The sequence below is a fragment of the Dermochelys coriacea genome, chromosome 10 (assembly GCF_009764565.3).
Source record: "Dermochelys coriacea isolate rDerCor1 chromosome 10, rDerCor1.pri.v4, whole genome shotgun sequence".
NCBI classification, from domain to species: Eukaryota; Metazoa; Chordata; order Testudines; family Dermochelyidae; genus Dermochelys; species Dermochelys coriacea.
In genome coordinates this window covers 70791012-70803052 of record NC_050077.1, presented here as the reverse complement: position 1 = coordinate 70803052, position 12041 = coordinate 70791012, and the positions used below count along the sequence as shown (strand labels likewise).

At 48.9% G+C, this 12041-nt stretch overlaps 1 protein-coding gene across 5 annotated transcripts in view; it reads right to left on the bottom strand.

The window, feature by feature from the left end:
- POLG (DNA polymerase gamma, catalytic subunit) overlaps window positions 1–12041 on the bottom strand; it is a 28918-nt gene that overhangs the window by 4703 nt on the left and 12174 nt on the right. For 3 of the 5 annotated variants that reach the window (XM_043494186.1, XM_043494188.1, XM_038419488.2), the window contains 14 exons: window positions 11370–11552; window positions 10598–10749; window positions 10154–10277; window positions 8844–9068; window positions 8180–8300; window positions 6900–6977; window positions 6461–6580; window positions 5686–5846; window positions 4136–4189; window positions 3612–3729; window positions 2872–3007; window positions 2468–2714; window positions 1873–1995; window positions 971–1139 (listed from right to left, as the gene is read on the bottom strand). In XM_043494186.1, coding sequence (XP_043350121.1) covers window positions 971–1139; window positions 1873–1995; window positions 2468–2714; window positions 2872–3007; window positions 3612–3729; window positions 4136–4189; window positions 5686–5846; window positions 6461–6580; window positions 6900–6977; window positions 8180–8300; window positions 8844–9068; window positions 10154–10277; window positions 10598–10749; window positions 11370–11552 — 2011 coding nt within the window. Of the gene's footprint in view, window positions 1–970; window positions 1140–1872; window positions 1996–2467; window positions 2715–2871; window positions 3008–3611; window positions 3730–4135; window positions 4190–5685; window positions 5847–6460; window positions 6581–6899; window positions 6978–8179; window positions 8301–8843; window positions 9069–10153; window positions 10278–10585; window positions 10750–11369; window positions 11553–12041 lie in introns of all 5 variants that reach the window. The other 2 variants (XM_038419487.2, XM_043494185.1) reach the window with 1 other exon arrangement.

The window sequence follows — 12041 nt, the reverse complement described above, 5'->3', positions numbered from 1 at the left end:
TTCTCACAGGCCTCTATGGTGTCAATGGGTTCAGCAGGCACTACTCCCACTCACAAGACCATGGGGTTTAGTTGTTTCACCAGGACTGGGACTCATCCCCAGTACTGACACTGCAGAGCAGTACTAGGTGCACGTTGCACTTTTGAAGATGCCATCCTTCATATGAGACTTAAACCTACCCCATTACAGGCTGTTCTGGGGGGAAATGAAAATGCCTGTGGCCGTTTCTAGAAAGCACTGGGGCTAATCCCATTGTCTTGACCATATTCCTTCCCACAAGGGAAGTGGCTGCAATGTTGCAGACTCTGAACTGCTGCTGTTGCATTTGACTACAGAGGCCCTAAATTACTAGGGCCCAATTCTGCCCACACACTGTGTGACTTCCTTGACGTCAATGGTGCAAGGGTGAAGGCAGGTTAGACCCCCTTGTCTACCCCATAGCTGCAGAGACAGCTGGGGTATGACAGGCACTGTAAGAACCTAGCTTTGATTCAGTCTGTAACTCAGCTTCTGACAATTGATTCAAGAGCATATGCTGAGTACCGGGGGAGAGTGTTATCCTAAAAGTTAAATGTTTTCTTTGCTGTAGCACAAGCTTCAAGCAAAGCTGCTGTGCATCACTGTGCAGGGCAACGCTACTGAGAACTACAGCAGCGCCAAAACATATACAGGTTGAGCACCAATAAACCTGTGGTTCCACAGGATGATCCAAACTGTTCCCAATCCAGGGCAGTATTGGTAACCAGCCAGCAGTCCCAGGGCCACTCGTACTTTGAACAGAATAGAGCAGGATGCAGTCACTTAACTCCCACAAAGTTAGCCTGTCTGGACTCCAGTTCCCAGCATGGCAACATGGAGTGCCGCTAGCTGGGAGTGCCAAGGCCATCTCATTCAAACTGACAATCACCAAAAGCAAGAAGTTCTGCAGGGCCAAGTCAGAGCTGTGAGTCAGGTTAGGGTTTGCTCTTACCTCGCCCTTGACCGCAGGTGGCTCCAGGGCTCTGCTGATGCAGCAGCCCAGCACAGGGGTTCTCGGTGAGGCAGACATAGCAATGCTTTCCAGCTTGTTGAACATTTCTGACTCAGTCCCTCCAGCCCACACACGCTGGCATACCACATCCCACTTTCCCCTGTGCGACCTGCGGTGTGGGGAATAGAAGTGTCACTACATCTTTCCCCAGAAACCTGTCACAGAACAGTCTCTGCAGAGGCACTGGGGTCAGAGCGGTTATGAGTTTCACTATGGATAATAAGGGGCTCAGCTGCACTAGCTTTTCACTTCTGCTGACTTAGGGTTATGACACATCAGCAGACTGGCAGGAAGGGAAGCCCCTAACTAAAGGAGCAGGAGATTCTGCGGAAGAAGCATGTCAGCAGAGCTACATAGAGGTTCTGAGCTGGAAAAGCAGGGATGCTGCAGGTCAGGACTGAGGTGCATTGCTGAGTTGTGGGGACAGACAGGAGGAGGAAAGACCAGGATTGCAATAGCAGGGAATGTTGCAGATTAGGTTTAAAGTGCATTGGCAGAGGCTGGTTGGGAAATCTGACCAAAGCCTGACTATTTCATGGCTGTCTCTTTCCTTTCACAAAAGCTAAAATTGCCCTTGGCCTCCAATTTCATTTGAGAGAGCTATTGACTTGCCTGATTCTCTAGACATTACTGATGAAAATGGTTTCCCGCCTTTGCTGTTGACTTGCCTCTTTCACCAGCATCCTCTTTCTGGACATAAGACTCCTGTGTGTACCAGCTCTCCTTTCCCCTTGTTACTGGCACAGCGTGTGCATCGGAGGGCTTGCGCATCCCACCCCCATTTCCCACCCCCACTCCCTTTTCACACAAACGGAGGCTCTTCTCAAGCTTGGCTCCCTCACCTCTTCGCGGTTTCTCGCCGTATCCTTCGCACGTCCTGCCAAGACACAGAACCGTCCTCTGCCCTCTCCACTGGTAAGCCCAGCTCTCTCACTAGCCACTCCCCTTCCTCAGAAAGGTGATACCTAGAAAACAGGAACCAGTAGGGATAAACTGCAGCTTAGATGTCCTGGAGTTTCAGGAACAAGATTCATGGTTATAGAACTGAGCAAGCCAGCTCAGAGACTTCAAATTAATTAACTCTAGATTGGCAAGAAGCATGAGCTCCAGATTCAGGACACTTAGGCCAGGACTGTAAGAGAGCCCAGCAGCCTGCAATGTGCTCTACCTTCACCTCATTACGAGGGATTTGTCTATGTCAGTGACAGACACAGTTTCATCTCAGGCAGCTCCATAGGGGCAGCCAACCTAACAAAGGACCCTTCTGGTCCAAATCCCAGGAGGAATGACCCAGCTGGAGACAGACTGAGTTAACAGTGCAGCAAGTTTCTGGCCAGCTCCTTCAACAGTGGACACAACAATGCCAGAGACAGATCACACTCCCCACAGTTTTCTACGTCAAAGCTTTGCTAAGTTAAACCACAAGGCAGCACTCACCGCCGGATCCCCTTGGTGACTGCATACATCTGCCGAGCTTTCTCAGCTGCCTGCTGCTGTGTCAGCCGGTGGTTAAACTGCATAAGCAGGCGCTCTGCGAAGGGCTGGCCTGCCCCATAGATACGCCCGTAGTTGAAGACTTTGGCATGCTCCCGGCTGATCCCCACTGTAGAAGCCGTCTTGCTGTGCAGGTCTGTGGCGTTGCTCTTCTTCCCCTGCAGAGTCATCCAGCCAAATGCAGTACAGCCTGGGGTGCAGGAGAGAGGAGGTTAATGCAGACTGGAAACGGGTCCGAGTCAGACCGCACAGCATCACCATGGCAATGTTACATCCTGGCCCAGCATCCTAATTGCAGTCCATGTCACATGATTGCAGGGCAGTGCTGCTCCAGCTGAACCTCTCACCATGCATGCCAGCAAAATGAGCCTCCCCAAGGACAGCAGCTATCCAGAGCTCCTGGGAATCCACATCTGCTCCAACGAGGTAGTAGCCCGGAGGGACCTGGACCATGGCTTTAAGCTCGCTGCCTACCCGGTCAGCCTGCAGACATAGATTGATGCCACTTTGAGCATGTCCTCCTACACCTCCCTTCCCCATACCATTGCCAAGCTAAACACAACTTTTCTCCAGTGGCTGTTCGGCCTCTGCATCCTGCTTTCCTGGAAGATCATATCATGTGGTGTTAACAGCACACAGCTCTTCCAGTGCAGAAATGCCAGGCAGAGACACTCCTGACAAGGGAAATCCAGGCAAGGAGACCAGCTACTGCCCTGCTCCACTCTTACCCCCATTCCTTTGTAAAGGCCTCTGCATCCCAGATGGGAGTCTAGAAGGTCTCCACTGATTCTAACTCCCTTTTCATTGAGGTCTTGCTCTCAGCCCTTGAGCTTCTGGATCTCGTCAGCCCTAGGTTACTAGGCCAACTCAGTGAGGCAAGAGGGCAAAGGATTATAGAATCAGCCTCTGAGATCTACAAAGTTCACATCCAACCCAAGACATACCCCCGCTCTCCCAAATCTGATTTCTAATCCAGGACAGTTGTCACTAGCTTGAGATATCCTGCCCTGTATGGCAGGAGAAATCCCACACTACTGTGCTCCACAAATAATCCCTCTCCAGAACACTAAAAGAGACAGTTCTGTACCCGGGCATTGCTGGCAGTCAGCCAGGTGGGTTCCACAGCCCGACGAGTGATGGTCCCTGCTGTTATCACCTGTGGTAGGATGGCTCCATAATTACTCTCCTCATCATAGTCCGGATGTCTGGAATAGAAGTGGAGTGTCACTGCCTGCCCACTGGAGAGCAGTAGGAATGAAGAAGGTCTGGCTCTGGCTTTTCCCACATTGAACTCAGTAACTGAAAGGGACTTCCCAGTGGCTGTAGCCAAGAAAGATCCATCACATGGGACTGCATTTCTAAAGTTCTTTTATAATCCCATCTTGGAGTCTGATTGCTGAGCTAGTTCCATGGTCAACACAGGCCGGAGAGTTGAGACTGATGGGAGGAAGTAGGGGAATTAGGAAAGAGACTATTCCCCTTGTACGGCCCCAATTCTGACCCCCTTAAGGATTCAGGTTCCCATAGTCTCAGAGAAAGAAAGGTCCAGTAGTCAAAGGTCAGATTTAACTGAACAGGGGCCACTGACCTGTATGGCATTTCCTCACATACCTAGTTACTGATCGAGGCAGCTCCCCTTTCTTCAGCCACACGACCATCTGGGAGCTGTCGAAACAAGAACACGAGGCAAGGGCCCCAGTGAGACAGACTGTGAAGAGAAAGGCCTTGAACAGCAGCAGCTGAGGCAGGTAAACTCTTGAAGGGAAGATCTCACCCTGGATCTTCGATTCTATTTGGGGAACCCAGTCTCTCTCCCCCACCCCCAACTTTGCATCCCCTTTTCTCAGGTTTTTTCCTTCAGCTGCTCAAGGCCCACACACTAGAGCTGAGCATACTGTCTCCACGGTGCTTCTAGCCCCTGCAATGCCAGCATGTGCCGAGGGCAAGGCAGTTTTAATGATCAGTTAAGCATGTTTTGGGTACTTTTGACTGCCAAAAGATTAGTTTGTGGGAGATCTGTCCCCTTGCTTGGGTTGAAGCAGCACATTCTGGCACTGCCCACGCTCCGACAGCCCAGTTAGTACCCATTCCCATTAACAATGGCCGCTGCTCACTATGGAAGAGCAAAAAAGGTGCCACCAATGGGCAGAGTGATCAGGAGCCAACCAGACATTTGCCATTTTCCCACCTCTAACTGAATGCTACATGGAAATAATGCTTTAAACTGAGGGATGAAAACTTCAGCTTAATCCAGACCCAGGGGCAAAATCATTCATTCACAGGATGGGACACTGAGGCTGTGATAAGAGATGGGGCTTCATCCCTCGGACCTGCTTTCCTCACTCAGATCCTGCATCTCCAGTACCACAGTTCAGATTAGCCCCCTGTAAAGTGGTCAGGCGGATACAACCCCACACAGCAAGCTGTCAGGAAACAGACAATGATATTTAACATGGGAGGAGCTCCCTGTCCAAAAAAACAGCAGTGGTCAAGGGGCATGTTACAATTTTGAAGTTACCGTACTCTGTTACGAGGAGTTAGTAGCAAATCTACCAGACCCCCAATGTGTGCATTTACCTGCCTGACTCCTGGACGTGCTAACAGCAGGGGCACATGTACTCTCAGACTATTACAGATCTACAGTCCTTCTGCAGCACTAATGTCTAATCCCCCCAACCCAGTCCCTAGGAATCCTAGTGGAGAGTTTGTCCATATTAGATCTAGCTGGGCCTTGACATTCCCCTGACCCTTACCCATAGGAGCACCTGTTGAATTGCCATTGCATTCCTTGGGAGTTGAAGACACTTGCCCCTCCAACCCCAGATCCACAGCGCTAGGATTCTTGACCCAGTCTGCTTGCTCATTGTTTGAGCTCCCTTCCTGCATTCACCCATTAGAGTTTCATTTGGGCTCTTTGCCTAATCCCTTTTTTTCTCAGGCATGCAAAGTTTGTGCCACAGATCAGCCTCTTTGGAGGCCTTCAGGGCTCCTTCCCTTATCAGCTCTAATGCTCCTCAGTGCCTCAGCATACAGAGGTGCACTACACCACAGTTCCTGTGCAAATCCCGTTATCATTGGTCACTCAGCAGCAGATCCCCCACGGGTGGGGACTTCGCAGTTTAATTGGGGGGAGGAGAGGAATTAGTGTCTGACTATCTCACCTGATTCGCTTGTGAGCGTTCCTCCAGAACGAGATCATTTTGTTAATTTCAAGGGCCCTCGTCCCGTCAGCGCCCCCAATGCCAGCCCGTAGGGTGCCATCCTCCATCTTGGGCAAAAAATCCTTGGCAAAAGGGCTTCCAACGTTGTTGTCATTCCCATCCTTTAACAGCAAAAGAAAGGAAGTTGGCTTGGCTCTGTGCATTGAGCGGTTATTATTATTAACTAGAAATGAAGCCCTGGTCACTTCCCTGCCCCATTCCACAGCTTTACAAGCACGTCCTTAACACCAGCCCTGCCATGAGCTGCTGACCAGGGCAGGTGGCTACATCAAAGGAGTGGAGGCTGAAGAAGGAGCGCAAGTGCATTCAGCAGACAGGAACTGGGAGGTAATCCAGCTGAAGGTACACAATCCTGAGTGGGAGGAGGGAGAGTGAGGAGCCATAGAGGGAGGAGGGGAGATGAAATGAGAGCAGAGAGGATGAAGAAGAAGAGACTGTGCAAAGCCGTGAAGGAGAAAGTGAGGAGCTGGGACTTGGTCCAGTTAGGCCAGTAAAGGGCTTTAGGGAGGCTGAGTACAGTCTCATCTGAGACCCAAAATATGTACTTGATGTGCATGAGGACAGCAAGAGCATAGTTGGGTCAGTGCAGGGGGAATGGTCTCCAGATATGTCACTCGCTCCCCCTTTGGAGTCAGCCATGGGTCTCAAATGCCATACCCTGCACTCCACGGAGGGCTCAGCAACAAACAAGAAGCATCCTATGGACTCCACTCACCTTATGAGGCAGCCTGAAGAACCAGCAGCCAGGGATGTTGATATCATTGTAAGGGCCATTGCCATGGTGAAATATAGGCTGGCTCTCCGCACACTCCAGCTCCAGGTAAGCAGTTTCTCCCTGAAACCATCCAGCATGAGACACTTGCTAAACTTAGAGCCAAAAGAAGACAAAGCCTCAGCGGTGGGGGAAGCACCTAGTTAATGGTAGTGCCAACTCAACTACACAAGCACCAGGAAATGAAAGCCTGACTCCTCCCACACTACAATGGAGACATCCATTGGACTCCTGAGAGCAGCATCCTAACGGGACCTTGCTATGGAGGGAACTGCTCCTCGTCAGCCATGCAGGAGCTTGGGCCCTCTTGTTCTGCTTGGAGCAGCACCTGTGCACTGAATCCCAGTTAGCTGACATACTCTCAGTAGGACATTCCACTTACCTGTCTGGGCCCTTTAGCTGTTCTGCCTGTTTCAGCTTCCAGATCAGTATCCATCTCCAACCGGCTCAGCTCCTCCACCTGGAAACAAAGGGGACAGAAGGATCAGAGAGCTTCTTAGTATGTTCTTTGGCTTCCCAGTTAGATCAGGGGCTGCCTGGACAGCTCTTCCAGGAACCTCTTATAGTACGAGGCTGCTGTTCTCCAGCACATTGTTGGGCCCACAGCTCTCCAGCTTCCTCATTTTTAAAGTGAGTTGTGTGTTGGCGAAAGGTGTCTGCTTGATATCCAAGAAGACTTTAGGCATCTTGTTTATCTTTGAAACAGGTACAGACTAGGAAGCAGCAGGGCAATAATATGCAGTAATGACCTGGAGAGACCACCCTGGGGCAAATGGGGAATTCAGGCTCCATAGCTATTAGTCTCTGGCCTCTCTGCCGAAACTCTCAGCAAGGAGGCCAGTTCTTTTCACACAGGCTGCTGAAGAGCCATCAGAGGACAATAACTCAGTCACTTATGACTGTGATGGATTTGAATCAGCAGCATGGATGAAAGAGGCGCTCCACCCCATTCCCATCCAAGCCAACCAGTCCCCTTTCTTACATCACTTTAATTGGATACAAGCACAAAAGTGTAGAACCAGCAAGAAAGCAGCTGTGCAGAACAGGATAGGGGCTTAGTGAATGTCTGTGAGAAGAGGGCCTCTGGACTCCAAAATGGGATTCTCTGTTCCAGGCTACAAGAAATTCTCTTGCTTCTCACTACTTCAGACCCTCCCTTCTTTCCCTCAACCCTCTCTGAAATGACTTCTCAGTTGCTCCAAGTCACAGACTGCTAAGATGTGGCATTAACAAATCTCTGAGTAGGGTAGCCACCTAGCCAGACTTTTAGTAGCTGAAAACCAGAGGGACTATGAGAGTGAAGAGGTCAGATGTTGGTTCAGTGGAGTTGAACTGAACTTATTTTTTCTAATATATGAACAGAACATTAAAAAATACCAAAAATAAAGATTCCTTTCAGGGAAATGATCAAGGAAAGCAACTCCCGTATGAATCAGTCAAGCCTAATCAAGAAAGCCAGCCACAGGGAAAATGATCGAGGAACCCCGGGGGATAGTTGGTTCATTTGCCAGGCAGGAGCCAAAAGCAGTCGGGCCCCTCTCTTCTCACTCAAGCAAGTGGACTTTTTGTCAGTCACGCTTTTCCAAGGGGAACAGGTGCCTTGGACAAGTTTTCTGAGCCACTACTCCCTTCGTCCCTCAGTTCCAGCAAACCCAGTTTTACCTGTTGCCAGATAGTGCTGTTGTCTGTTAACATGAGCTCCTCTTCAAGGCAGGTGTTCAGTGAGCCAGGCTGCTCATTCCCTCTCTCCTTACAATACTCCTTATACAGATGCTCCATAACCCTAGAGGGAGAAGGCAAATGAGAGATGAGTGGTACTCAGGAACCTGCGTCTTTGGGAGTGGAGACAGGTTTCATATCGAGCATCTGAAGTAGAATTTATTACCACCACAAGCAGCACCCTAGGACAGAGAGTTACCAGGCTCTACAAGGACATCTGTTCAGATAAGATGATGAAAATAAGTACTCCCCAGCATCCTTCAGAAGGAGAGGCCAAGATTCCCAGCCAAACATTGCTTAGCCAGAGAGGTTTTTTCTCTAATAGGAAGGGAGAAAAGCACAGGTTTCTGTTCAGGGAGGAATAGATTCATCTTTAATGCCCTCAGGTTACTGCCCTGTTTGATTGACAAGCAGTTTGAGACTTTGGAGCTCTGAATTAATTTGCTGACCTTCTTCCCAGAACCTCTCTCCCCAAAACTGTTCAGCAAATAACCACTAAAGATCAGAAGTCTTAGCAACATGGGACTCTCTTTCAGCTTGGTGAATACAGTAGCTTTACTGCTAACATCTCCTTAGATAGCCCATCCCATCTCTCTCACTCTCCTACCTGTGTGGACAGGATGGCTCTTCTATCTCTGAGAGATCCTTTGGCAAATTGTCCTTCCTCCCTGGCACCAAGTAGCCCCAGCCATGCTTCTCAGAGTAATGCACTGGGAAACCATCCCAGGTTAGTCTCATTAGCTTTGGTGTCACTCTCATCTGAAGGCTCACGAGACTGGGACCTGGCACCCAATCTGGATCATTCAGGCGTGGGCAGAGTTTACGGTACCATCTAGAGACCCAAGACAGTAACAATTAGGTTGGGGAGAAAAGCTTCAAGAGCAGTTCAAAGTTTCCTCCCCATCTACTTCCTGGTTAACAAGGCAACATGAGAAATTCCCTTCACTATTAATGTTTCGAGGTGGTCCATCCTATTTCAGCCTAGGACAGGGTTTTCCCAACTATGAGGACAGCACATCTGTCGGGCTCACTTAGTTGATCTAACATCCAGTGAATGATCAGTGGGATCATCAACAAATGCAAGACCATCTGAGTGGAACTCTCCCATCAAAAGGAAACATTAAGTGGTTGCCTCCTACCTACATGTTCAAGCACACACTTTCCAAGTGCTGCATGTCTAAGGGACAGAGAAATGATTTTGCCATCTGTCTGGAGAAGCCTGAATATTTGTTCTGTCTCTTTGGGACAAAGGATTGCAGTGGAGTACGAGAAATCTTGGGAGTATGGGGATTTCTCTTCCTCTTCTGGGAAGAGCACATGCTTCAGCTCAGGAACCCATTCTCAAGAACTGCCAGCCTTGAGAGGCAGTTTCAGATTTTCTTTGGGCATAAAACAACGTATATGTTGAGTATACCTTCAACATCAGATAGCAGGGCCGTGGGGTAGCTGCAATGCTTCCAACATGCAGGAGGGTCCATCTTCTCTAGAAGTGGGAGGCAATTTAAATTTCCACATTGGCACAGCACAGGCCACTTTGAGCAGAATACTTAAATGTGCCCAATTCTTAGTGGTGGCTTCCAGAGATGATCTCCTGTCTACTGAGAGCTAAACTGGGACCCATTAATCTCACAACAGCCAGAGTGTAACCCTGGCCTCTGAAGCAAAAGGTCCATACTTCATCCACTCAGTTTCCTGGCTCTCCACTTCATCTACCCTTCTACCACCTGTTAGATATTTAATGCTCATCGACAAAGGCATTTAGAAAGGGACTAGACAGCTGGAATATCCTGGCCCCATGGGCAGGAAGAGGAGCTCAGATAACACATAGATTCGTAATAGCAGCTGGATATGTTTCCACCTACAAACCAAAGTCACCATTAGGTGGTGAGTTATGCAAATCTCCTTTGAATGACTCACCCCGGGTGGCCTGGCAGGTGCTGGGTTCTCTTTGGTAGCAAACAGATAGTCTCCTTCAGACGCTCCAGGAAGGCCCAGCTCTCAGGGACTCTCAGCTCTTCCTCTTCACTGGGGGGACCAGGATCTGATTTTGTAATAAATGTAACCTCAGTAAGAGATGTTCTCTCTGCACCCACTTGGGAATGCAGCATGATGAGAAACAATGCCCTTTCTGACATGCCTGCTCTTATACATGATTCAATGTTTGCTCAGTTGTTTCTGTTCCTCCTTTTCTAGAAAGTTACACTGACTACACCTCTACTTGACAGCTGGACTTTCCCATTGGTTCAGATTTGCCACTGCTTAGACTCTGTGCTACAACCTCACTAGAACTTAGAGATAGTTGGTATTAAACCTATTTTCCACCCTCACCTCTCCACCACGCGCACGCACCAAGAGCACTACCTTCCTGCCACTCTAGGGCAGACGGTTTTGCCACCACTTTGGCTGGCTCGCTGTTTACATCTTCATTTTTCTTCTTTACTGTTTTCTTCTTCTTCTGCTTAAATTCCTGTAGGTCCCACTCCAGGTCCCATAGCCAGGGGTCATCCTTATACCTGCATGGCAGAACAACATTACATGTAGCTTGTTTTGGCTTTGCGTTTCTACATTCTGTCTGATCTAGACTCTGCCGATGTCCTGAATTCTGACACTTGGTTCCAGTTTACTTTACCAGGGACGAGGAGGGATACACAAAGACCTAATTTTTGGCTGTTTTCCCTAACAAGTATTAACTTGAGAGTTATGAACAGAATAAAAGCAGTGGACCGCAGCAATGCCAGCTTCCCGCATACTACCCTTTGCCAACATGCCTCGCCCAGATTGAGCAGTCTGGAATTCAGTCTCCATTGAATCTTCAGCCTCTACAGAGGCTGCTAACCAGCTGGTGCCAATTATAAAGATACTTTCTGAGCTGTGAACACTTGTCTACTAGGGATTGGATTGAGGGTCAGCCCTTATGAATATGGGGACAGATTTGGCGATCTAAAGACGAGTGGCTCCAGGTCTCATCAACAATCTCCTTAGCTATCCAAACACTCTGTCATATCAGTGCTAAGTAAATTCCTTTGCTGTTTTTAAATGAAAAATGCTTTCTCTTCCTGCACTAAGTGCCAGGATCTAAGCCCTTTCCTCCTTTGCATTTCCCCCTGCAATGATGCTCATCACCCACTGGTACCTCTCTTCATAAAGCAGCTGACAGGCATCGTTTGCCAGGTTCATCAGGGATTTCTTCATCTCTTTCTGCAGCTCCTCATAGGTGTCCTGAGTCTCAACCACGTACCTCTCCCAGTTCTGATTGACAGGCAGGTAAGAAACACCCATCTCCAGCATCCCTGCAAAGGTCACAGGATGGGGGCATCTACAGCACAAATACATATGATATTAAGCACAACCCAGAAGGCATTTGGCCTGTAAGCACTAGGCTATTCTACAATTAAAGATATAAAATCTGTAACTTCAGCTCCATTTCCACTTAGGAGTTTCCCAACCTCACGCTACTGCCCAGAACTGTCTATGGCTTTTGCCCTCCTACACCAGCAATTACTGAAGGCCCCAATATGAATCTGTATGTAGGGCAGGCAGAAGAAAGTCCACTTCAACAAGATCCCTCAGTCCCATCCATGAGAGCTTCATTACAGGAACTCTCTCATTAAGAGCTGCCCACCTTAGCTGAATGTGAAATTATGATGCTTATTCCTTCTAGCCAGGAGAGAGGCATCAGGGTTCCCATGCAATGGGGCTCTGTGGATCCCCAAAGTTTTGGCAACCATCTGCCATTGTAACCTTCCACAACATAAAGAATTTGGATGCTGAATGCCAAGCTGGAAATGAGTTTACCCCACATCTC